General features: G+C 36.8%; 2 protein-coding genes and 1 long non-coding RNA gene across 3 annotated transcripts in view; 1 reads left to right on the plus strand and 2 right to left on the minus strand.

Moving 5' to 3' along the window:
- The window catches only part of LOC141277554 (uncharacterized), a 304,528-nt gene that overhangs the window by 77,222 nt on the left and 199,879 nt on the right, over positions 1-27,427 (plus strand). The gene's annotated exons all lie outside the window — the stretch shown is intronic.
- On the minus strand, positions 9,018-9,936 carry LOC101320771 (olfactory receptor 13H1-like). The gene is given in 2 exon segments (XM_019918987.1): positions 9,018-9,855; positions 9,857-9,936. Coding segments are annotated over 2 exon segments (918 nt in total).
- On the minus strand, positions 19,931-20,856 carry LOC101320480 (olfactory receptor 13H1-like). Its single transcript, XM_019918988.1, is given in 3 exon segments — positions 19,931-20,243; positions 20,245-20,567; positions 20,569-20,856. Coding segments are annotated over 3 exon segments (924 nt in total).

Genomic DNA, 27,427 nt, shown 5'->3' on the forward strand with positions numbered 1-27,427 from the left:
GATTTTATATCTTTCTTCTTTATAATATAAACATTTGAAGTTATAAATGTCCCCCAAAGCACTACTTTTGCTCCATCTCATGAATTTTTATGTTCTGTCTTCATGTTCACTTAGTTTGAAGTATTCTATAATTTTTCTGTGATTTTTCCCTTAATCCATGGGTTACTCAGTCATGTGCTGTTTAAATTCCAAAAATGTGGGAGTTTCTCAGATATTCTATTATTGTTGATTTCTAACTAATTTTCATTATGGCCAAAAAAGAAATCCTGTTAGATTTAAATATGTGAAATTTATTAAGACATTTTATGGTCCAGCACTGATCTATCTTAAAATTCTGTGTATACCTCAAAGTATGTTTTTTCTGAAATTATTGCATGCAGTGTTTTATAAATGTGTTCAGTCAACATGGTTGATAATGTTCTAAATATTTTCTTTATCTTTACTTTTTTCCCAGATGGGATAATTTGTATCACTCTGTCTCCAACTTTGTTAACCATTTTTTTTACCAGCTCCAAGCCATTGATTTTTCATTTCAAAGAGTATACTTTTCAGTCCTAGAATTTCCATTTGATTCTTTTTCATTGTTTTAGTTTTTGCCTTGGGATGCCAATTTGCCCAGTTATCTTGACCACCTTTTCTTTTAAGTCTTTGAACAAATTTTGACAGCTTTTAATAATCCTTCTTTGCTTATTCAACATCTGAGTCATTATGGTATCTATTCCTATTTACTTATTTCTTACAACTTTGTGTTACATTTTTCTCTTTATTCACACTTTTAGTAATATTTGATTGTATAATGGATAACACTGATGATATTTTAAGAGATTTTTGATTCTCTTATCTTCTTCCTAAAGATATTTTGATTTATTTTCTAGCTGACAGTTAAATTATAGCCAGATCATCTTGAACTTTTAGAGCCTTCACTTAATACTTTGTTAGTGAGTCTGATTCAGTTTTACCCTTAGTCTTAGGTTAAATCCTTGGACATAGTCTTTATTCCTGAGGCATACTCTTTTGGAAGTTTCTATAGAAAGCCTAAGATATTTATGAAGATCCTGTAACTTTATTGAATTCCGCCTCCAAACTCTGTTGCCCTTATGGTGAGCAATGGCTAAAATCTCTGTTCCAATTTTCTGCCATATTTCTGTTGCTTTTTGTTTTCTTATTTTTTTTCTGTACATGTGCAATTCAAAGGTCATCTATGTATTTAATGGGAGTTAGTACATAAAAATTGGGGCTCACCTTTGTGTGATGCTCCTCTTTTTGGGACTTCTTCATTCAAATTTTAGCCGCTCTGGAAAGCCCCAAATCCATCCTCTGGTACCCCAAGCCAATATGATTTGAGATTTCTGCTTGTGCTTTAGCTACCTCACACCAAATTTCCTGGGTAATGTCTTCAGAGTAAAAGCCATATAAATATGGATTGCACCTAGTGTGATTGTGTTCTTTTGACAGTTTGAATACTCTGCAGATTATGCTTCCAAATAGTTCATGTGTAATATTCTCTCCAGATTTTTTTTAATCTGTGAGACAGTTGGTCCAAAACAAGCCACTCTGCCATTACCAGACTCCAAATTTGTTCTCTTTTAAAAAATGTTCAAAAGAGAAAAAAAAATTTGCATGACATATCACAGGCTGAATTGTGCTGATACATTTACAAGTGAAACTGAATATGTCATACAGTTATCTGTTGTTCTTTCTATAATATATATCAATTTCTGGGGAGGGGTTTGTGTAACCATGGGAACAATCACTTCTCCTCTCAGTAACCAGTTTATTAAATGGAAAGTGATATCTATCTTGATTTCACTTCATAGAAAATGCCAGTTTTCTGGTTCATTATCTGTTCTCATCTTGGTCTATCTGCAGCATTTGAAAGAGTTGGTCATTCTCTCCCTCTTGAGAACCTTTGTTTTTTTGTTTTCTGGGACAATACACCCCTGTAATTTGCTTTACAACTCACTGGCCTCTCTACGTCTATATCTTTTGCAGGTCTTTTTCTCCATGACCTCTGAATGTTGGAGTTCCTCAGGTCAGAGTTCTTGGATTTTTGTCTTCTCCTGCTACTTTCTCTTGACAATCTCATTCATACCATGGCTCTAAATATACTCTGTATTTTGAAAATTTCCATATTTATATTTCTAGTTTACCTCTCTCCTCTGAACTCCAGATTCATATGTTTAACTGTTTAGTGATATTGTCTCTTTTTTGCTTAATACACATCTCAAAATTAACATGTGTAAAACTGAAATCTTGCTCTCTCCTTGCACTTTCCATCTCCAAAATATTTCCTGATAACCTCCATCTCTATTATCCCCCATATCTAGTTGTTTAGAGCATAATCATTTATGTCATCCTTAACTCTTTCCTTCACACCCCTGATCCACCATCTTTGAATTCTGATGACCCTTCCTTCAAATATTTCCAAAATCCTATCACTTCTCACTACTTTGATTACCACCTTGTTCTGAGCCAACATCATCTTTTACCTGGGTTATTGCAATATCCTTCTACATAGTCTCAAAGCTTCTGTCCTTGCCCCCATTAAAGTCATGTTTTTCATTTAACAGTCAGAGTTACTCTTTAAAAATGTAAGTCAGATCAGGACTCTCCACTACCCAAACTCTTTCAAAGATTTAGAAATAATTATAAAATTATGTTTATTGGCTTCTAAGGTATAAAGATATAATTTGTATGACAATATTACAAATAAGGGGGGAAGGAACTGAGTTATATAAGAACAAAGTTTATGTATACTGTTGAAATTCAAGTGTTATTTATCCAAACTAGATTGCTATATATTAAGATGTTAATTATAATTCCAAAAGCAACCATTAAGTACATAACTAAAAATATATATTAAAAGAAACAATTGAATTAAAATGAAATACTAGAAAATGTATATTAACACAAAAGAAAATAATAATGGAGGAATAGAGTAACAAATGAGATATAAGACATACGGAAAAGTAAAAGCAAAATGGCAGGTCTAAATCCTACCATATCAATAATTACATTAAATGTAAATGGACTAAACTCTCCAACCAAAAGGTAGAAACTGGCCAATGGGATTTAGAAAATATCAAAACATGATCCAACTGTATACTATCTACAAGAAACTCACTTTAGATTCAAAGACACAAATGTATTGAAAATAAAAGTTTAGAAAACATGCAAGCAGCACCAAAAATAGAGCTGGTGGAGCTAAACTAATATTAGACATAATAGACCTTAAGACAAACATTGTTACTACAGACAAAGGAGAACATTTTGTAATGATTAAAGTGTCAATCCATCAAGGAGACACAATAGTTATATGCTATATGCATCTAACAACATATGCATCTAACAACTGAGTCACAATGTACATAAAGTAAAATATGACAGAATTTAAGTGAGAAATAGACAATTCAACAATAATAGTTAGAGACTTCCATACCCCATTTTCAATCATTGATAGAATAACTAAACAGAAGACAAGAAAATAAAAGGCTTTAACAACACTGTAAACCAACTGGATCTATCCAATTCTGTTGACTCCACTCGACATCAACAGAATTAACATTCCTCTCAAGTGCACATAAAACATTTCCAGGATAGATCAAAAACTAAGAAATGCAATAATTCTCAATAAATGGAAAATAATTTAAACCATACAAGTATGTTTATGACCACAATGGAATAAAATTAGAAATTAAAAACAAGAATTAGAGTAATTCCCAAATATATGAAAATTAAACAAATACTCTAAGTAATCAATAGGTCATAAAAGAAATGAAAAGGTAAGTTAGGAAGTTCTTTGAAATGAGTGAAAACACATAAAATACCGAAATTCATGAGGTACAGTTAAATCAGTGCTTAGAAAGTTTTAGCTATAGAGAAATATTTCAATAACCTAAGCTTTTATGTAAAGAAACTAGAAAGTGAAGATAAAACTAAACTCAAAACAAGCATTGAGAAACAAATAATAAAGATTAGAATGGAAATAAATAGAGAAGAGAAAAATCATATAGAAATACATCAAAACTAAACATTTATTCTTTGGAGAGATTAAAAAAATGATAAACTTTTAGCTTGATTGACCAAGAAAAAGAGAAAGAAAACTCAAATTTATAAAATCAAAAATGAAATTTGGGACATCACTACCAAACTTAGAGACATGAGAATAATTATAAGGGAATACTGTTAATCATTGTATGCCAATAAGTTTGATAAGCCAAATTCAATGAACAAATTCCAAAAAATACAAAATGCCTCAAGAAGGAATAGACAATCTAAATAGGCCTATTATAAGTAAAGTGATTGAATTAATAATCAAACATCTTTCCGCAAAGAAAAGTTCTAACCAGTATAGATTCACTGGAGAATTCTTCCAAGCATTTGAAGAATAATTGACACCAGTCCTTCACAAACTCTTCCAAAAATAGAAGAGAAGGGAAAACTTCCCAAGTTATTCAATAGGGCTGATATTATCCTTATACCAAAACCAGACACACATCACAAGAAAACTACAAACTAGTATCCCTTTTGAATATAGATCCCAAATCCTTAACTAAACACTAGCAAAGCAAATCCAGCATCATATAAAAAGAATTATTTGCCATAACTAAGTGATATTTATCCCAGAAATGCAAGGTTGACTTAACATATCAATGCAATACACTATATTAATTCATTAAAGGACAAAAGCCACATCATCATCTAAACAGATACAGTTAAATAATTTTACAAAATCTAATACCTTTTCATAATAAAAAAGCATTGAGGGGACTTCCCTGGTGGCACAGTGGTTGGGAATATGCCTGCCAATGCAGGTGACACAGGTTCGTGCCCTGGTCCAGGAAGATCCCATATGCCGCAGAGCAGCTAAGCCTGTGTGTCACAACTACTGAGCCTGCACTCTAGAGCCAACGAGCCACAACTACTGAAGCCCACGAGCCTAGAGCCCGTGCTCCACAACAAGAGAAGCCACCACAATGAGAACCCCGTGCACCATAACGAAGAGTAGCCCCCACTCGTTGCAACTAGAGAAAGCAAGCATGCAGCAATGATGACCCAACTCAGCCAAAAAAATAAAAATTAAATTAAAAGCATTGGGCAACTAGGAACAGAAGGAATGTTACTCAACCTGATAAAGGCCATAGATGAAAACCGTACAACTGACATTGTAATTAATGGTGAAAGACTGCAAGTTTTCCCCCTAAGATCCTGGAAGAAGACCAGGATTTCTACTTTTGCCACTTCTATTCCACATTGTTCTGCATTTTTTGCCAGGGCAATTAGGCAAAAATAAATAAATAAATAAAAATAAAAATAAAAAATCATCCATATTGGAAAAGAAGTACTGTTAGCTCTAATCACAAGTGTCATTATCTTGTATATAGGAAATCCTAAGGAACCCACAGAAAAAATTATTAGAACTAATAAGCTCTTTCAACAAAAATATACTGAATCAATGGTATTTCTATAAACTAGCAATGAATGATCAAAAATGAAATTAAGAAAGTAATTCCAATTACCATAACATGAAAAAGGATAAAATACTTAGGAATAAATTTAACAAAAGAAGTGCAAGACTTGTCCAATGAAAACGACAAAAAACTGTTGAAAGAAAGTAAAGACGACCTAACTAAATGGGAAAATTTCCTATTTTCATGACTAGGAAGACTTAATATTGGAAAATAGGAAGAGGGCAATACTCCCCCAATTGATCTATAGGTTCAACCCAATCTCTATCTAAATCCCAGCTGGAATTTGGTAGAAATTGGCCCATCAACCCTAAAATTCATATGGAAATGCAAGGGGCCCACAGTAGCGAAATCAATTTTGAAAACTAACAAAGTTGGAAGATTCACAAAACAAGCACATGAAAAGATGCACATCATTAGTTATTAAGAAAATGCAAATAAAAATCACAGTGAGATACTAGTTTTAGCCCACTAAGATGGCTATAAAAATCTAATTGTACACTAACAAGACTTAGCTAGCATGTGGAGAAATTGGAAACTATATATTGCTATGGTGTGGATTCCCCTATTTCTCTAGTTTTGCAGACATATGTATTCACATCCTGAAGATTATTATTTCTGAAAACATAGGGACAAGCACCTGATGAATAGATAAACAAAATGTGATATATCCAATACAATGGAATATCATTCAGCCATAAAACGTTACTCAACATAGATGAACCTTGAAAACATTATGCTAAAAAGGTACATATTGTATGCTTTCCTTTATATCATATTATATTATTTACATCATATTCAACAAAACTTCATTTATTGCAGGAATAAATGAACACTTTTCTGTGTGCTCCTTTCCATATGATGAAAATGGTAGACTTCACAGTTCTGCTTTCATGAGCTATAGAAACTCAAGGGTCATTCTGCAGATAATTTTATTTTCTTATTACTTTGTACTGGTGTTGTTGACATACTCAAAAGCCAATGATATATTCTTAGCCTCTTCAAATTTTAAATTCTTTCTTTTAAACACAGGAAAAGTTGTTACTATGGCTCTCAAGTGCATTTTCTTCACTTTGCTGCTGCCAGTACACAGCACGAAGCTCTCTTCTCAGTGCTGTTGATTTTTAAGGGGTCAGTTCAACCTTTTAAGATGTCGCCTTGTGATTTTGGCACACCTTATTGAGGAGGTGGTGTGCAGGAAGGCAGAGTTGCCCATTATCAGCTGCAAGCCAAAAGTGCTGTTTGGCAGAGATAAGAAATTTAAACAAGTTTCCCAAGGCATAGGTAGTTCCAAAGTATTGCCTGTTTATTATAATTCTAACCTGTTTACTTAGTAATACAAGGAAGGTTTTAAGAAAACAGCTCTCACAATAAACATTTAACATAAAGGCACCGTACACACATATCTCTAACTGATTAATTGTTCTTATAATCTCTTACACTTTCTATTCATCCAGAGTCTTTTTTTTTCATCCAGAGTCTTGACTTCATGTCAGAAGTCTTCCTGCAGCTTGTTCTCTACTTCTGGATGTAACATATTTCTCTCTTTAGAGAGAACCCTGTCTAACTTCTTCCTGAGGTAATCTAAAGGGAAGACATTAGTTTACCTGTCTAATTTTCTCTTGTAGCTAAAAAAGTCCCTGCCTCTCCCCAATAAATTTCTTTCTGTCAGCAAAAGGCACATCTCATTGCTTGTTCTATTCTACCTCTTCTTAGTCCCTAATGAAAATGATCAAATTCCAATAAGTATTAGGTTTGCAGTTTTACTCCATTTTTCCTTTCTTTTGAGGAATCACGTTTGTTTCCCGCCTCTAGTGTTTGACTTTATCTGCTTACTGTGTCTTGTTAGTTAGTTATTAGTACCTTCCCTTTAGTTTTAGGGGTGCTTTAGTTTAAGCGAGAAGTTTTAGAAACACCAGGAATAAAACTTACACAAGAATTTGTTCAAGGTTAAAATGGTAATGTTACAATGAAATTTGCATAACACCATAGATTCTCTTTCTAAAGAGTTCTGTATTGGGATTCACACAGTTTTATTATTTTCATTTTCATTTACAACAGCTTCTGTTGTTGACTGATTAGGCATTAATTGCAGGAGTGCTTACCAGAGTGAAATAAAATGGCTCAAACTGGGGATCTGCCTGTCAGGATGTATCTGAAAACTGATGGAGTCAATCAATGTTGAAACAAATTTTGTGGCTTTTTATTAGTCATATGTTACTGAGTGTAGCATTTTGTTTCCAAAATTGGACTGGTTCATTGCCAGTTTGAACCAACAACAAAGACCCTAACTATTGAAACACAAATGACCAATGAACATGAGAAACATATTCAATCTCCTTTCTAATAAGATAAATTCAAATTAAGAACACAGTGGGAACATATTTTTTAGTCTATCCTGTTTGCATGGATTATTTTAAAAATGATATAGTCATTATTTATATAGGCATAAGCAAACACTCAAAAATGGCTTTGTGTTAGAGAGTTATTGACAGTTTTCTTCTTTTTTGACTGATGGGTATTCTGTGTCCACCATGTGCCAGTCATTGTGGTAGAAGCTAACGTGTATTATCCTATTTAATTCTCAAAACGAGTTTGTGAGGTAGGCACTCTTATAATCCACATTTTACAGATGAGAAAATTGAAGCTTAAAGATGGAAACTAACTAACTAAACACCACACAACCGTGAGTACCAGACTTAAATACATGTCTTCCAGATTCTAACACCTATGCAAGCCTCATTGAGTGCTGGGATTATAGGTGGTATTTCATTTCTTCTCCCCCAATGTGTTTTTAAAAAAATGAACATTATAATTCTTATGATCGAAAGATACAGTACATGCTTGTTTTCTTTTAAGGAGTTCCTCCTGAGTTAAATTTGCTCTATGTGAGGTCAACAACTTTGGAAGTGGCATGCAATTATCCAGAAGTAGGGTACATTGGCAGAGAAAATGTGGCCCTATCTACTGATCAAGACATGCAATTGTATGTTCCGTAGAGTCATCAATTCTGGCCCTCAGTATGTACACAGTCTTGAAGGGCTCGTTGCTTCAGCAGAGGACTTTCTATGTGGAAGTCTTATATAGCAGTTGAGTAATTTTTCTCTCTCTACCCACTCACATCTATCATTTCTAAGCCTGGATCATAATATACCTCATACAAAAAGTATTGAGTTAAGAATTGTCCATTTTACAAGTTTGCTCTTTATCATCTATAAAAGAGAATCTAGAATATTGAAATGTTTCTCATTTATTAAAACAAAATCAAGCTGCTCAGGATTCAAATGTGCTAATTATTATTTTGTTTTATAAGCTCTCCCACAAGATTGTCCTGTATAATTTATTACCTAAATGGATGACATTGTAAATGTTTAATGTTTTTCTCAGTGAGAGTAAGTTCTTTATCACACACCTGTTGGAAATAGAAAAAAACACATTTGAAAATAATTACGTTACTAAAATATTGTTTAGTATCTGGACCTTGTTATTATTACAAGTCAGTGTCAAGCTGTTGATTAGATGAGCCTCTGTGGGCTATTCATGCCCTTTTTAGGACTGTTTCTTCTTAATTATTTTTCTTAGGGCATCTTTCACATCCTTGTTCCTCAAGGTATAAATGAGAGAGTTCAACACAGGGCTTACAGCACTGTAAAATGTAGAGGTGACTTTGCCCTGGTCCCGGTACTCCCTTGACTGAGGTTTCAGGTACATGCAGGTGGCTGTCCCATAAAATATGGTGACCACAGTCAGATGGGATCCGCAGGTGGAGAAAGTTTTGAGCCTGGCCTCTGCAGAGCGGATCCTCAGCACAACCACCACAATGCGAGTATAGGAGATGAGGATGAAGGTGAAGTGCAGCGGCAGTGTCAATATACCGATGACCAGACCCAGAATAAGTCTGACTAGGGTGTCTGACCAGATGAGCTTCAACAGGGCCTGTGCCTCACAGGTAAAATGGTTGATGATATTGTGTCCACAAAAACTGGCAAGAATTGCAGTGATTGGTATTACTGCTAAAAGGAAGGCACTAGCCCAGGTCACCACAGCCAACTGTATGCAGACCTGGTCATTCATAATGATGGTGTGACACAGGGGATTGGATATTGCAATAAATCTATCATAAGCCATGACATCAAGGATGAGGCACTCTGTCATCCCCAGAAAAAGAGCAATGGTCATCTGAGCATAACAGCTAGTATAGGAAATGGTGAGATAGTCTCTTAAACCATTGAACAATAAAAAAGGCACTGAATTGCTAGAGTAGCAGATATCAAGGAAGGGCAAGTTGCTTAAGAAAAAATACATAGGGGTGTGAAGCTGCTTATCTACTCTAACCACAACAATGATGAGACTGTTACCCACCAATGTAATCAGGTAGACTGCTACCCTGGACTTTTGGATGATTGGACAAACCCACCAGGATGAACTCTGTCACTTCGCTGGCATTATCTGTAATCAGAGTATCCATTGTGTTCTATCTGCTGAGGAAGAAGAAATTGAAATCATTTTAATTTGGGAAACATTTATTGAGTGTTTGCTGTATCCTCAGTAGTATATCAGGTGCTATCAGGAGGAGATGTCTATGAAACAAGTGATGCTGTTTGTAAGTTTATGTTCTATTTTGGAAGATGAAGCATTCATACACAGCACAAGATTAATTTGCAAAGTAGCACAATCCATTGTGAGTCTTAATCCCTTCATCTATAAAATGAGGGAGGTTGGACTCCACCTGAAGCATGCTTTGAACACTCCCCCTAAAAGAAAATGTGCTAATTTACTGCTTAAATGTAATCAGATCCCTGAATCACAGAATTACTAATTGTTCTTTCCTGCTATGGATATTAGCCAGAGGTTTATCTTTAGCTTCTTCATATCCTTGGCATAAAATGTGTGCCCAGTTCACTCTCATTTCTTCCTTAACCTGCACATCCAATCAATCACTAAGTACTATTGGCTTGTCCTCCTAAATATATTTCAAATCTACCTACAAATCTCTATGCCCACAGCCAACACTTATCTAGTAAGAGCCACCATCGTCTCACATCTGGACTAACACAAAAGCTACTTAATAGGTCTCCCTACTTCCATTCTTGCCTCTCTATAGTCTATTCTACACATAGCAGCCTTTTACAAACATTCCCATGCTTAATACCACTCTAGGACTTCTAATTACAATCAGAATGCAATCTAACCTGTTTACTATGACCCACAAGAGTCTAAATGACCTGACCCTAACCTTATCTTGCATAGTCTCTTCTCATGCTGACCTTGTTTCAGCAATATTATCTTTATGAAGCACTCTAAGATTGTTCCTACCTCAGGATTTTGCACATTGTGTTCTTGCTGGGGGAAATGTTCTTCCTACCGTTTTTGCTTGGTGAACTCCTAGTCATTCTTAATACCTCAGCCTAAAAGGAACTTCATTACAAAAGCCTTCCCTAACTCCACTAATTTAAATCAGATCTCTTTGTTAAAATTGTTCATAGTACTCAGAACTTTTCTTGTATGGCTCTTATCACAGTTTGTATTTATATATTTGTGTGATTATTTAATTTCTGCTCTCTTACTATAGCCCTAGGAGGAATGAGGCCCTGACTGTTCTATGTACTACCTTATTTTCACTACCTCACACAGTACCTGGTGTGAACCCACAAAATGTGGGTTCAATATATGTTTGTTGAATGAATCAAGGCCAGTTATTTGGTTCTTCTCTCTTACCCAATGTCATGAAATTGATTTGACTGAAACTACTCTGAACTGGCTGAAGAAAGTAAATGTTTGATGGTAAAAAGCCTATGATGAGAAACAGTTAGTATCTCATAGTATTCAGTCTTTTTTTTTTTTTTTTTTTTTACTTTTTGGCCGTGCCACATAGCATGTGCGATCTTAGTTCCCCAACCAGGGATCGAACCCCTATCCCCTGCATTGGAAGCACAAAGTCTTAACCATTGGACTGCCAGGGAAGTTCCTCATAGTAGTCAGTCTTATTAATGCCCTGTAGCTCAGAAATGATACTTTTTTAGCCTTACAATTTGCCCTTTGCATGGAAGGAAGGTGTGATAGTGAAGAGAGAAAATGGGTTTATTCTAGAATCTGAAAGAAAAGTGTTTTCACCCTTTTTCATCCATTAAAAATTTTATTTTCTTTGTTCTAGTTCTATCAGATATGCATACTATCACAGACCAGCTCATTATTAAGGTCAAGATCTTTTCCTGGATTGTTTGTAAAATTTCCAGGAAGTTGTAATCACAAATCAGGATTTGGGGCATCTACAGTGTATAGTTTCAGACTCATGAGGCAGTTGTCAGGCCTTGGTGAGAACAGGCTGTGGATGGGAAGGTTTGTCTTAGGAGCTAGGCAGCAGAGAGAACTATTCAGGCTAATGATGTAGGTGATCTCTTTGGATTCTCTACTCAGGACAAACTCCAAATCTCAGAAGGTAGAAGACCTTTATGGACAAGTAATTCAGGAAGTAGAGTAAGAATTTATAACAAGATCCTCATTAAAACCTAATACAGGATAAGGGGGTTCTGAAAAGAAATCAGAACCAAGGGCCAAAAAACTGAAAAAATACTTAGGTGCTGCTAAACTTCTAATTACAGTTGTTTTTTTACTTATTAAAGACAGTGATCTTACAAGGAGGCCCTTGACTACCTGTAATGAGAATTTAAAGGCTCCTTTTTGTTCTGTATACTCCCAGAATTGGAATCAGAAAACAGAATCAATCTGAAGTGAAAAAGTCTTCTTGGAGTAGAGTTATAGGATTGAGACTGAAGCAGAAGTCAGGTAATCTAGTCTTTATTCAATGGTGACACCACAAGCATAGTTTCTTAACAGCATTACAAGAATGGGATTTTCGGGGCACAAACTTTTTCAAGGGGTACTAAAGTTTCACACTAGAATGGCAACATTTAAAATCATAAAGCTTTATTTTTTTTTTTGACTTACAATATTCACCATGTTATAGTCCTAAAAATCTCAAAACAAATGCCAGTATAGATAGCTGAAAAACAAAGAACACATTTATGTGTTTACATGATTTTAGAGAATTTCACTAGACTAACCATATATATTTTTTATTGAATAATTCAATGTTTTAGCGCTGTGTAGGCCAGAATCTTCCTAAATTAACTAGACATATGTGGAGATTCTCACATATAGTCACAGGCTTTTGATCTTTTGGAAACATGTTGGGTGTACTTTTCTTCACACAGATTTCCCAAAGAGGGCTTTCCTGGTCCCACTTACCATGTAGGAGCATGCTTCCCAGGAGGACTCATTTAACTTTTAATACTTAAATTAAGGGATGGTTGGAGTATCTTCCCTGTTCTCTGAGCTCTTCAGAAAGCTCCCAGGAGTTCAACATATACTAGAATAGATAGTGCGCACAGACAGGAATTTCTATTATTCATATCAGGCAGTGTAGACTGTTGGTTAAGAGCATGGATCCTGGATCAAAGTTTGAATCCTGGATCCATTACTGATTCACAGTGCGACATTGGTCATTTGCTTAGCTTGTTTACACCTTAGTTTCCTCAACTATAAAATTGGGAAAATTATAGTAACTATCTCATAGGGCTTTTGTGCTATATATATAAGCTATTATTATTTTAAATAATATTTTTAAATGAATCCTCATTTGGGAAGTAGCACCCATGACAATATGGCCACATTTGTTATCTTTCTTTTCTGGAAGGGGGAAAATAAATAAATGAGGACAAAAATAAGGCAATATGGTCAGATTATACTGTGAGCCTTCTGAAAGAAGAATTTGCATTTCATTTCTATAACTTCAGTACTTGTCTCAATTCCTGACACATGGCAGGAACTTAATGAATAAATGATTATTTGGGGAATCAAATTGATTTTTCTCATCTGAATAGCATAAAAGCCCCCCAAACAAAAATGGCAAGGTCTCTAAGAGTTGTGCGGGATCATTAGCTCACTGAAGTGTTGGAGTCTTTCAAGGGGAGTGAGTTACAGATGCATCCTGGGAGATCCATGTCAAGACTGACCATTCCACACATATATGTTGATTTGTTCCAACAAACAACTATGGCTTCTTTCCTCCTTGCCAGGGTGTATGTTCTTCACTTGCTCTTACAACGGGTTTTATCTTGATTCTGTTCAGCATTTTAGAAACCGGGGCTCCAAATGGTCCAAAACATGAAAAAGAGAAGAAGGAGAGAAGAATCTTAAACATTCTCTGCTGTTACCTTCTGAGTTTATTCATTCTGGTTTCAAAGAAATGATTTCACTGAAGAGACTTCAGGGATCAGGTCCCTAAAAGGCAATTAAATCCTACTACTGAACTAAAGCTGTACATTCTTCTGGGAGTGTTATTTCTAAGTCATTAAAATACAAGTAGATTTTGTCTACTAATGCCAATACTTCATTAGTGACAATATGATAAAACTTTTGACTAACACCCTCAACTCCACTTTTGCTCTTAAGTTACCAGGGAGCAGAACCAACTCTAGGGTGATTACTCAGAGTCCTATGTTTCTTGGGAGGGTTTCCAATACAGTGATTCAGAATGTAATGAATGAATAGGAAAGGGGGAATGGCCACAATTTATTGGGATGCTATGAAAGCTTCAATTAAGCATTCAGGTAAATAATGTTAACAGTGTTTACTGGAGGTTTCCTCTTCCTCTTCACTTTATCCTAACTTCCCCCAGCCTATCCCAGCCATCTTTGACTTGAATAGTTTCTGGAAATCCCACTTTTTCCTAAAACTTTGCTGGATTAAATTTGAGGTGCCATACAAACTGTCACTGTCTAAATATAATCATCCTCTCATTCACTGTCCCATTGATTTACTTCATCTGTGCATGTACCTAATTATAATAGTATTATTTTATTGATTTCTTGCCGAGTTGTGGCCTGAATATATGATGTAATTGTTTATTATTTTTACATGTATCCTTCTTAAAATTTCCAACTTAGAGTTCAAGATATTGGGGCTAGGAATGAGGCATCTCAGCAAATGGTCTAGCTGAGTGCTACTCAAAATGTTTGCAATGACATAAGAACAGAATTGAGAGTAAACAGTAACTTTTAAAGTGATTTGACGTTGCCATAATATTTTCATTGTATTTTATAAAATATCAGGCTGTGACAGCTTGGAACTTTAAAAAAAACAGCTGTGTTTTACCACAGATAGTTTAAGAAGTATTGGTTTAACACCTATTCATTTAAGCAGTTCTTATTGTGCATGTACTCTGTGCCAGGAATTATGCTAGGGAGACAGAGATGAATGAAACAAACTTCTTGTTCTCAGTAAACTTATGATCTAATTGGGGATAAACACTCCAAAACAACTGATTATAAAATAATATGGAAGAGGCTAAATTTAGGGTTGAACAAAATGTTATTAAGCAAAAGAAAATAGAATTAAGTCACCTATCCAGGGTTAAACAATGCAATGAGCTCTGGGGAAGGCTTCATTGAAGACATGACATTAGATCTGACCTTGAAGGATGACTGAGGTTTTGCCAGGCATGGAAGACAAGAAGGGCACTGCAGGCAGAGAGAACAGTGTATACAGTGGCATATACACATAAAAGGTAGAGAAAAAAGTATTGATTTCCTGGAGCATGGGGTCTGTGGAGATGAGGTAGAGAAGGAGGAAAAAGAGGTTAGCAGGGTCCTCAATTAATGTTGGCATATCCTATAGGCAATAGGGAGCCACTGCAAGTTTCTAATCTTGGAGGGGAATTGTAGAAGAAGGTTTAATATGATGAGATTTTTGCTTTAGAAAATCATTCTGGAGAAGTTTCTAGATTTGATGATGGCCATTCTGACTGGTGTGAGATGATATCTCATTGTAGTTTTGATTTGCACTTCTCTAATGATTAATGATGTTGAGCATTCTTTCATGTGTTTGTTGGCAGTCTGTATATCTTCTTTGGAGAAATGTCTATTTAGGTCTTCTGCCCATTTTTGGATTGGGTTGTTTGTTTTTTTGTTATTGAGCTGCATGAGCTGCTTGTAAATTTTGGAGATTAATCCTTTGTCAGTTGCTTCATTTGCAAATATTTTCTCCCATTCTGAGGGTTGTCTTTTGGTCTTGTTTATGGTTTCCTTTGCTGTGCAAAAGCTTTGAAGTTTCATTAGGTCCCATTTGTTTATTTTTGTTTTTATTTCCATTTCTCTAGGAGGTGGGTCAAAAAGTTGATTGGATGGCTAGTTTAGAGAGAGACTGGACTAGGGAAAAATAGGAGCTTATTACAGTCATCCTGGTATGGGTTGAGTAAGCTGTGGACTAGGACAGATGCATTGAGGACAGAGAAGGGATGGATTTCGAAGACATTTCAGAGCAAGAAACAATAAGATTCAGTGAGTGAGTGGTCATTAAGGGTAAGTGAGGAGAAGATGTAGAGGCTAATTCTGAGGCTAATGAAAATACCATCATGTAGCATTTGTAACGTGCTTTTAACTTTTTAACATCTAACATCTGTGATCTCATTTGATCTTCCAACCCTTCTGAGGTAGGTTAAAGAATATATTTTTCCCTGTTTGACAGATCCAGTCCAGAGAATTAAGTGATTCGCCCAGAGTTTCATAGCTCATTAATGGCAGAACCCAGACTAGAATCCAGACATCCTGACGCCTAATCATGTGCTTTTCTCACTCCATCGCGATGTTGCACTGAAAAAGTGTTTGACCTGCTGCTCACAGTTAATCGGAAACATTTGCTCTGCATATTACTAGCAGGGGGAAAAAAGAGGAGAGAAGGCACCCAGTGAGATGAGCACCAACTACTTTTGAGTCAATTGAAACTTCAGTATTAGTAATAATAACTGTATAATAACAGTAATAAAATAAATTAATGCTTATTGAGGGCTTACTATGTCCCAGCCATAGTTCTCATCATTTTATATAAAATCAACTGATTTAATCCTCTTAACAACCTTATGAGATCAGTCCTATGATTGTCTTCCTGTTATAGATGAGGAAACTGAGGCAGAAAGTTGCCCAAGGTCATATAGCCAATAAGTGTCAAGGTCAGATGTTTTAGCTAGACAATCTGAAAACAGCATTTTTTCCTTTCTCTGTTCAGCAACAATCTTACCTTCTTCCTACTTTTCTTTTTCAAAGACTCCCTGAACCCATCAGGCTCCCATCAGAAAGAGCATCTAGGCATCAGGAGAATTGTATTTTTTAAATTAAATTAAATTAAATTAATTTTTTATTGAGGTATAATTGACACATAACATTATATTACTTTCAGATGTACACCATAATGATTTTATATGTGTATACAATGAGAAATTACCACCACCATAATTCTAGGAGAACTGTATTCTCTTCCCAGTCATATCGCTAACTGTTGACCTTGATATCACAGCCTTTCTACATCTTTTTATCACCTCTTAATGTCAGTTTCATAATATTAATAACAATATATGTTTGTTAATCTCATTAAATTATTTAGAAGATGATATGAGGTAATATATGTTCAAGAATAAGATAAACTGTAAAGTGTATAAAGTGCTTTATAATTTTAAGAACTAGGAAGATATAAATTCACATAGTAATATTGCTTGCGTACACGTCTTTCTTCCCACCTAGACAATGAATTCTTTGAGGGGAAGGATCAAATATGCTTTTATTTGACCACCGCATCTCTGGCAATACCACAGTACCGGCTGTATAGTAGGTAGTTAATAAATGCATATTAATTGAATGATATATGTACAGATGCTTGAATGCATGGGTGAGAGAGCAACCTTGGAAGGCACTATTTAAGAAGCAAGTAGGCATTTCAATTCGTGGTGTCTTAGGCTCACGTGATCCAGACTTCACAATGACAGCTAACTATAGACTAACTATATATATATATACTGTCACTATATGCTTTGTCTCTTTATTGACTTGTTGGTACAGGCACAGCCTATAGACAGGGACTATAACTATAGGCCAGGGACTTTTCTAAGTGCTTTACATGAATTGAGTCATACAGTTCTTATAACCAAGCTATGAAGTCACATTCAACACATCCTTTTTAGCTCTCACCTGTATTGTAAAAGTGTGTAGACTTTGTAAACAGAGATTTAAATGGCTTCTGAGCATTCTTCTCTGAAACATCTACTTCAGTAACATCATTGGTAACAGTTTCCTACATAATATCCCTAAAACTTCCCAAGATTCCTGCGATTCCTGCAACTGTCTGAGGTTGTTGGCAATATTCCTTTACCTTCTCTCTCACAGCCCTTCCAAAGGCTTCATAGGCCTCTAATTCTGTTTATTAAATCCCTTCCTGCCTGATATAACTAGAGTGGTTGTGTCTACATGATCAAACTCTGAACACTACAGTTAGTGTTACAAGTACTATTAGCTCACTTAGGTGAAGAGATCAAAGCAGAGAGAGTAACTTGAAATAAAAGTGGTAGAATGAAAGTTTGAATCCAAAAAGTTTGGCTCCAGGGCCTGTGCTCTAAATAGTTATACTTCACTGCCTTTCCTCAAGTGAAATCCCAAATCCTGTGAATGGGGTGTGGCGTCTTTTTCCTAAATCCCTATTGGAAAATATCACTTGGAAACTATTTTTCAGTTTGCAGACTTTCTCCTCAATTTCTAACAGAACTATCTTAGTTTCAAACCAGTCTTTATTTGCTTTCCAGGGTGAAGCAAGGTAAGCTTCACTACCCAGCTGCCTAGGATGAGGTGCACAGTGGAATGCTTCTCACAATGCCTGTGAGTGATCAGGTGGAAGCGATAGTCAACCTTAGGAGTTTTCAACAATCAAGAATTGATTTCATTCCACAGCACCCTCATAGAATTCATTTTTATATTTAAAATGAATTAATATCAATGTTGAATTAGATTGTCTTTGGGGTTTAGATGCCTAGAAACAGAATGTTAGTGCTGGAAGGGCCATAGCTATGTTAACTAGCTGTTATGTGTGTCTACTTTTCCAGTCAAAGCTAACATTTAAAGTCACGCAGATATATCTATATATATTGATCTTGAGGAATGTCCATGATATATTGTCAAGTGGAAAAAGCAAGTTGCAGAGTAAATTGATGATATTATTCTATTTTTTTAAGAAAATATATATAACACCTAGATGCAGAACGTTAAGACTAGAGAGATCCTTGGGTAACAAAACACAACCTTCCTATTATATTGATGAGCAAATCTGAGGGCCAAAGAGTGCTATAACTAAGGTCACACAGCTAGTTAGTAGCAGAATCAATTCTGCAGCCCTATCTCCAAACTCCACTATGTCACTCTGTCTATAGGCTGTGCCTGTACCAACAAGTCAATAAAGAGACAAAGCATATAGTGACAGAGCTACCATTTTGTAGTAGGGGCACCATTAACAAAAATATAATTCTCATTTTAAGCTGCAAATAGAGAGCTGTAATAAAGAGTAGAATATTTCTCCCCCCAAAAGCAGGGTCATTAAAATGAGTACTCTGCATATTTCTCCTAATTTCTGAATTTCTCTCTACTTGAAGGCTCTATTGTTTTCTCCTGTAAAATTTTATTGATCTCACCAATTTAACTTTATTTCACAATGTTAATTTGAAATGTTTTGCGTAATGTATGAAACTTGCCCTGGCACCTAGTACCTAGTTCCTGGTTGAAAGTAGAAAGTTAATATTTGTTGAATGAATAAATCAAAGATTTAAATCACTTGGATTTTTTTCTAAATATTTTTTATTTCTTGATATTAAAACATGGTTTCAGTGGCTGAGAATACCATAATTTAAAAAAATGTATAATAGATGGAATTTGAATGAATGTTGCATTTATTTGAAAATTATGCTATTTTGATAAGTGATTTACTCATTCTATTTTTTTTTCTCATTGTTAACATGAGGGGTGGATTATGGTGACTTTTCTTACCAATTTTACAGAGATATTAGGAATACAGAATGAAATAATATATTTGAAAGAAGTTTAGAAAAAGAAAAAGAAAAAAATGAAACACTCTACACTAATGTAGGAAATGTCTATGATAAAATTTTCTCATGACTCTGAGGTTAAGTAGAGTAAGGGATTGTGCTTTTACAACAGGGTTTGCCTTCAGTAAAGTTGTAAAATTTCTGACATTTGTCTTCTGACCTTTTATTATACCATTCTTTGTCCTATTTTCCAATTTCAGTTATGCCTCGCCTCCTGCTAACAGTCATAGGAGATTCTCTTGCTGCTTAGGTCTCTTCTGTCAGTGAGGAAATGATTCTGATAAATTTATTTACCTTAAGTTGAGTAACTTAATGGGTGGCCGACCACTAATGTGTTATATGTAAAGAAAGAGTAAAAAAAAAGCCTGTAACGGAAATTCAAGTCTCAGTAAGAATAATACTTTGGGGTGGGAGCACTTCCTGAAGCTTCTCATATAATGATCACCTACTCTACCAAGGGTAAAGTCAGACGTTTTAAACAGTTTTTTTCTGTCAGTGAAGATGTAGCTGAATGTTATTTTAGAAGTTTAGAAGCAAAGAAGTCTTATGCCCTTTTTGCCATAACTTTCCTCATTGCCCCTTTAACATCCTTATTCCTCAGGCTATATATTAGGGGGTTCAGCATGGGTGTCAAAGCCCCATAAAACACTGAGATAAACTTGTCCTTGTCAGGGGATGACTTGGACTGTGGTTTCATATACATGGAAATGGCTGCCCCATAGAAGATTGCCACCACAGTCAAATGAGAACCACAGGTAGAAAAGGCCTTGAGCCTACCCTGGGCTGAGCGAATCCTTAGAACAGCAGTGGCAATTCGGACATAGGAGAGGAGAAAAAGCCCAAAGGGTAGGAGCAGGGAAAATACTTGTGATGAAGATCATAAGCTCATTGAGGCTGGTATCAGAACAAGCCAGCTTAAGAAGGGAGAGAATTTCACAGACAAAATGGTTGATGACATTAGCCCCACAGAAATGAAGTTGCAGAGATAAGATGAGCATGGCAGTGAGCACAAGTGATGCCCCCCATGAGGTAGCAGCCAGCCAAACACAAACTGAGCCATTCATGACCACAGAATAGCGCAGGGGATTGCTGATAGCAACCACACAATCATAGGCCATGACAGCCAACAGGAGGCACTCTGCTGTGGCCAAGACCAAGGAGACATTTATTTGGGTCAAACAATCGTGGGTAAGAGAGGTAGGGATGGGTAGAGAAACAATGCACCAAGGCCTGGGGCATGGAGACTGTTCCATTGCAAAGGTCTAAGAAAGACAGATTACTAAGGAAGAAGTACATTGGAGTGTGGAGGTGGGGGTCAACGTGGATAAGAAAGATGATCAGTCCATTCCCCAATAATGTTCTGAGGTAAGTTATCAGTACCAATGTGAAAAATGTGACTCTCCATTCAGGATAGTTAGAGATTCCAATAAGAAGAAACTCAAATACTGCTGTAGCGTTGTCCATGGCCATTCTTCCCACTTGCCACTATTCATTGGATGGGTGCCAATGTAGTTGCCTAATTTTACCTGAAAGAATGAGAATAAAGATGGAGGGATGGTATGAGAAAGTTGGAAATAACTAGGGTGTACAGGATCATTCTCGTTGTCCTCTTCAAAAGATAGAAGAATACAAATGAGATATCTATGATGGATACAGAGGCAAAGCTAAAAATCTACTCCCTCCCGTGGAAAACAGCAAATTCCCCATTCTTTTAAAATGGTTATATGAAAAGTTCTGCAACCCACTTTTGCCAGATACTTTTTAGTATCATTTTTTTTCCAAGTAAGAAGAGAGGAAAAGGAGGGCATCTTCCTGCTTCTCTCACTCGTTCTCCATTTTCAAAGACAAATCTATTCATAGAGATGGTTGAACCTCTGTCAGCTTGAGTTACTAATCTCCACCAAGAGGGTACCTTCTGATAGTCTTAGCTAAAATATTGCCTATTCTTGTGTCTGTCTGTCACTCCTAGATTGTTCATACCTCCATTTTCCCATTGTGCTAGTATCTACCATGGTGCTTGTCCTAGAGTCCTGCCAAGTATTTCTTTTTTTAAAATAAATTTATTTATTTATTTTTGGCTGCGTTGGGTCTTCGTTGCTGCACGCGGGCTTTCTCTAGTTGCGGCGAGCGGGGGCTACTCCTCATTGTGGTGTGCGAGCTTCTCATTGCAGTGGCTTCTCTTGTTGCGGAGCACAGGCTCTCGGCACGTGGGCTTCAGTAGTTGTGGCACGCGGGCTCTAGAGTGCAGGCTCAGTAGTTGTGGTGCACAGGCTTAGTTGCTCTGCGGCATGTAGGATCTTCCTGGAGCAGGGATCGAACCCATGTCACCTGCATTGACAGGCAGATTCTTAACTACTGCACCACCAGGGAAGTCCCCAAATATTTCTTTGATCTAACCTGATATTATGTAAATATAATATGTCATGGAACCCTTGAGGTCTATGAAAACCCTCTGCTAATGTCTGTGGTTGGAGTTACATTTCCAGGTCCTCTGGTGTTTTCCGTGTTGTGATTGCTGAGCCCCAGTTAGCAATGTGAAAATCTAATGTGATGTTTCTAAAAGTATGAGTGGTAAGGAGTGACCAGCCTACCTGAAAAGTCACTCTCTTCTCACCCTCATCACTCTCTTTTCCCTCACGCTGCTTAATTTTCCTTACAGCACATTCCAATATTTGAAACTACATTAATGATTTGATTGTTTATTACTTCAGCGGTCCCCAACCTTTTTGGCACCAGGGACTGGTTTCCTGGAAGACAGTTTTTCCTCGGATGGGGCGGGGTGTGCGGGGGGATGGTTCAGGCAGTAATGCGAGCGAAGGTTCAGGTGGTAATGCGAACGATGGGGAGCGATGGGGAGCAGCAGATGAAGCTTCACTTGCTCGCCCGCCGCTCACCTCCTGCTGTGTGGCCCGGTTCCTAGCAGGCCAGCAGACCGGTACCGGTCTGCAGCCCAGGGGTTGGGGACTCCTGTATTACTCGATTACTTGTCTCCCACTCAAATGTAAATTTATTGAGAACAGAACCTTGTCTGCTTTGTTTACTGGCTTATCCCTAGTATTTAGAACAGTGCCTGGGGCATCATAAGGAACTGATATCTAATGAATAAATGAACGTATAAAGTCCTGGGCTGTTACAGATATTATTCAGAATTTAACTACTCCTCTTGCCACCTGCACTGCCATCCCTTATTCCAAGTCATTATCATTATTCACCTGGATTTTGTCAGTAACTTCCTTATTGGTTCCCCTGTTTCTGGCTTTGCCTCCATTCAGTTCAAATGATTCAGTTATATCGTAAGTCAGATCAGGTTACTCTTACATTAAAAAATTTCAATAGCTTCTCATTTCAACCTAATTAAACACCAACCTCCTTACTATGACCTATCAGGCACTACATGGTTTGCCTCCTCTTTACCTCTCTGACCTCTGTTCCTACTACTCTTTTCCTTGCTCACTTTGTTCTAGTCACACTGGCCTCTTCACTGTTCCTTAAACACTCATGGCACGTCCCTTTCTCAGAGCCTTTGATCTCTTTGATCTCGCTGCTCCATATTTCTGAAACCAAGATCCTTGTATGGCTTACCTTCTCACTTCTCTCAGGTCTTTACTCACAATGCATCTTTTTAGTCAGTTCTTCTTTGGCCACCCTGTCTAAAAGCTCATCTCTAGCCCTTGGCATTTTATGTTCCCCTTTCCAATTCTCTTTAGAATTATTATTTCTAGCATCTTGTATATTTTATCTATTAATTATGTTTATTGATTGTTTCTCTTAACTAGAATGCATACTCAGTGAAGTCACTGCTGTATGCCCAAAACCTAGAATGGTGCCTGCTGCATGGAAGGTGCTTAAGAATTATTTGCTGAATGAATGTGTGAATGGAACTCTTTAGCTTTTCCACATTGAAAGCCAGCCTCTCTTTTTCCATCTGCCTCTTCCCTAGATATTGCTGTTTATATGGCAAGCACCCCCTAATGTGTATGTGCTCCTTCATGAGATTAACTCTCCCTTTTCTTCTAATCCCTTCCTTGAAGCTTCTGCTACTCACTGGCTATTTCTCTGGATAAGTTTCTTCCCCTCATTGGCTTAGATTTTTATTTGCAATCTAGTTAAACTAAGTGATCTCTAAGAGCCCTTCTAGCTCTAACATGCTAGGATTCTCTGATTTCCTTCAATTAAAAGGAAGACAAAACAAAACTTAACACTCCTCAGAATATGAGGAATCTACTACATTTTCCTCCATTGTTGGCAATTCTTGTGGGCTACAGAAGGAGTTTACTAAGGGATGAAGTTTCTCTAACCATCTTTGAAATGGGAGACTCGCTTGTCCTTAAAAGTCTTTAGCAAAGAAGATTCTACAATTCCCCCACTTCCCTGTCCTGGAGTCCAAGTAACCTGTCCCTGTGTCTAGTTCTCTACTTTGTTCAGCCTCTCAGACAGGCTAAGTACATGAGAATGGTAAATTTATGGAAGTGAAAGTATATGCCACTTGTGAAGTGTCAAACACATGTAAGGGAGGGAGAAGATAGTAATCTGCCTTCACAGGAGTGTCCTCAGATCTTGAGAGACCTAGTGAGATAATCATTTCCACAGAGGGAAAATGCAGAAAGATGAGAGTCACATGGCTATATGAAACAATGCACTGAAGCCTGTTATATTTTAAGTTAGTACAGTCATACCTTAAATTTCTTTGTGGTCTATGTTTAACTCCCAATTACCTATATATGGGCCATTCTAAAAAGATGATGGACAAGCTGCAGATGGGAGGATGAGATAGAAGTAGATGGCTGATTATTATGCCATGTAAAAGTCTCTGTTGCTCCTAGAACTCTATAAAGCACACTGATTTTGCTGTTAAATATTGATAAATAAATGTTTTCCCTCCTTATATGAACCTATAATTCTTAATGACCAGCAGGATGTATTTTATTTCTCTGGTATTGAGGTATTATTTATAGAGTCTATCCCTCAGTCTTTTATGAGCCTAGTTGAATAAATTGATGAGCGATTTGATTAAAAATTGGTGATCTGTCTATGGTTGCCGGAAGACTTGTTTTTATGGTGTTAAGCTTACTGATAGAGATTGGGATCGAACCCGTGACCTTGCCTCCATTAGTACTGTGTCTGAACCTATGGAATTAAAATTGATGACAACTTCCCTTTCACACTTAAAGGCTACTCAGCATCTAAACTGAGGGACCTATTTATCATTTAGTCTGGGCCCTGCTCTCCAAGGCAGTGCTGATTGTCTCATCCTAAAATTATCGTTAAAAGATTCCTGGAAAACTGGGCTTAGAATGTTTCCCATCTTAGTCTTGTTGCCTGCAATTATTTATATAGCCTAACTTTTCTTTCAGCTAACAGCTGCCCTCTTGCCTTCCTGGAGGTTGCCCATGTCTGATAAATGGTTAGAGGTTAAAAAAAAAGTGGGAGGGGGAATGAAAGAAACTGGAACATTTTCCTGTTACTGACTTACCATTGGAGGTTCCTCTCAAGTACCAGTAGGTGGAGCAGAATGAGACTGCTGAAAATACCAAGTTTCCAACAGTTGTCAGGTTTGGAACATGACGATCTCCGTGCAAACTCTCCTGGTGAGATTTCAAAAGCCTTCCCAGCTTCTCAAACTCTCAAATGCCTGGAAACCTTTGAAGAAAAAAAATATTTTTTTGGTTAGATCAAATTACAATTGCCAAAAACTTTAATGTGCAGCCCTTGGTGATGGTATCTGATTAAATCATTTAATTTCTTAGGCAAACATTTCTTTCACTGACCTTTGACTCATGTACATCTTTGTTCTATCTTCCCTAGAAAAGTTATAACAAGGACGATTGAGGTCATTTGAATACTTTGCATCAAGACCCTTAGGTTATTTCAATTTTCGACCTGCTAGATTAGACACCTTTTGCCTCTTGGCAATATTTATCTATCTGTTATCTTATCTTGATGAACTGGGACACAATTAAACCAAATTGTCACTTTCTTTAAAAAGAGGGAAATGATAATAAAACATGCTGCATCCAGGGCTTTAAACTAAATTGGATGATTTCAAGGAAGTGTCCTGGGCTCTGTGTATACCCTACCCAGTTTCCTACTCTTTCTCCACTACCTATTTTCAGTGCCAGAGTGTGAAAGTATACAACCTGAAGACTCCAAGGTCCTGAGCATCCCTCGGTCAGCAAAAAGATCTAATGACAGTTACTCTACCCACTAAGGCTGGACAATAGACTCAGACATTTCAAAAGCATTAAACTGGGGTTGAAGCGCAAAGCTGTTTGGTTACCCCTCACTTGTCCAGAAAATATAACTACCAGAACCTGCCTTTCATTGAGCAGTTTGGTTTTTAGAAATTGTGCCGTTCCTCCCCTTCTCTTGATCTAGGTTAAGAATCCATCGATGTATGTTTACCCGGAAGCTGTCACCAGAGCTCTATCTCTGGGAGCATACTTTGCTCTGAACTAAATCTATAAATCCTACATCATCAGCATACTTATGATGTCTGGGGTCTGATTCTCTTCCAGATTCAATTCCAAATGCAGGGAGAAAGTTGATGAGCTGCTCAGTAACTTAAATAACTTGAAGTTCCAAAGTGCTACCAGACCATTTATCTCACGAGTACAGTTCAAAGTTTCTGGTCTTCAGCAGAAAGAAATAATTAGCTTGTGAGAGCTTCAGGGACCTCATCCCAAACAGGCAATTAAATTTTGCCAAACCAGAGCTGTTTGAAAAAAAAGTAGTATTTTGTGTAGGGAAAAGAAATAAAGAAAGAGAAAGGAGACTTTTGAGACCATGAGACTTCTGTATACCACTGTTGGGCTTTCCAGAGAACTAAGAAATAATTCTCTTTTATTTTGGTCCATAGTCTCTTCACATTCTTTCAGTATTAAATTGGTGTCGTGACAGAGCCTGCAGCTGGTAGAGAAATGTCTATCAGGGGACAGCTGGGATAGAGAGTGCACAACAGAGTGCATGTGTTATTGATTCCCACGTTGAAATAGCCCTTATGTTTGCCTTTCCATTCCCACTTCCACCACCCCAGCCTGCTCAAAGAGCTTCCATGGGAGCTTTTTTTCAACTGTATCAAGTCTGTATTCCTTCATCTGACATGCGAGGCCAACTGTGGCAGTTCCTCATCTATCATTTAACATTCATTTGTTCGCGCATTTACACATTAATATATTTATTCTACAAATACTTAATGAGTACCCACTATGTGTTAGGCAATGTGCTTTGCATTGAGGATACAACGGAGCAAAAAAAAATTCTGACACAGTTCCCACTTTCATGGAGCTTACTGTCTGGTAGGGAAAACTGACATTAACCAAACTATCAAGAATATAAATACGCACCTGTGGTAAGTGCTATGCAGAAAAGCTACTTGGTGGTATTTGTTATTGATTCCCACATCCACCTCTGTCTCCTACGACTGCTCAACAAGTTCTCTCCACTTAAGTCTGGTTACTTTCTCCATTGCTCCATGAGTGCTCACCCCTACTCCTTCTACACCAATAATCCTGATGTTATACCAACTTGGAAAGCAAAATAGTACCTAATCCATCTTTCAACACTAAACCTAGTTTTTGGCTCTTTTGTTACATGGTTCTCTATGTTATCTGATTCTTCAGCTATATCATAGGTAACCAGAAGCCAGATACTTGTTTTTCTACTTCTTTAGGACTTTTATGGTAGTCCCAGTAGATAATAGGGTAGTGGGAAGCAGTCTGAGGTAGTCTTTATGGCTGTGTACCCAGGGGCTTGCTAATTATGTGACCTTGTTCAAGTAATCCAAATACTCTGAGCCTAATTTTCCTTTTTATAGGAAATGAGTAAATACATGGATATGCTTTTTTTTGTCCAAATTATTTTATTTAGTTATTTATGTTTTAACATTTTATTGGAGTATAATTGCTTTACAATGGTGTGTTAGTTTCTGCTTTATAACAAAGTGAATCAGTTATACACACATATATGTTCCCATATTTCTTCCCTCTTGCGTCTCCCTACCTACCACCCTCCCTATCCCACCCCTCCAGGTGGTCACAAAGCA

Source organism: Tursiops truncatus, chromosome X, assembly GCF_011762595.2.
Source record: "Tursiops truncatus isolate mTurTru1 chromosome X, mTurTru1.mat.Y, whole genome shotgun sequence".
Classification (NCBI taxonomy): Eukaryota; Metazoa; Chordata; class Mammalia; order Artiodactyla; family Delphinidae; genus Tursiops; species Tursiops truncatus.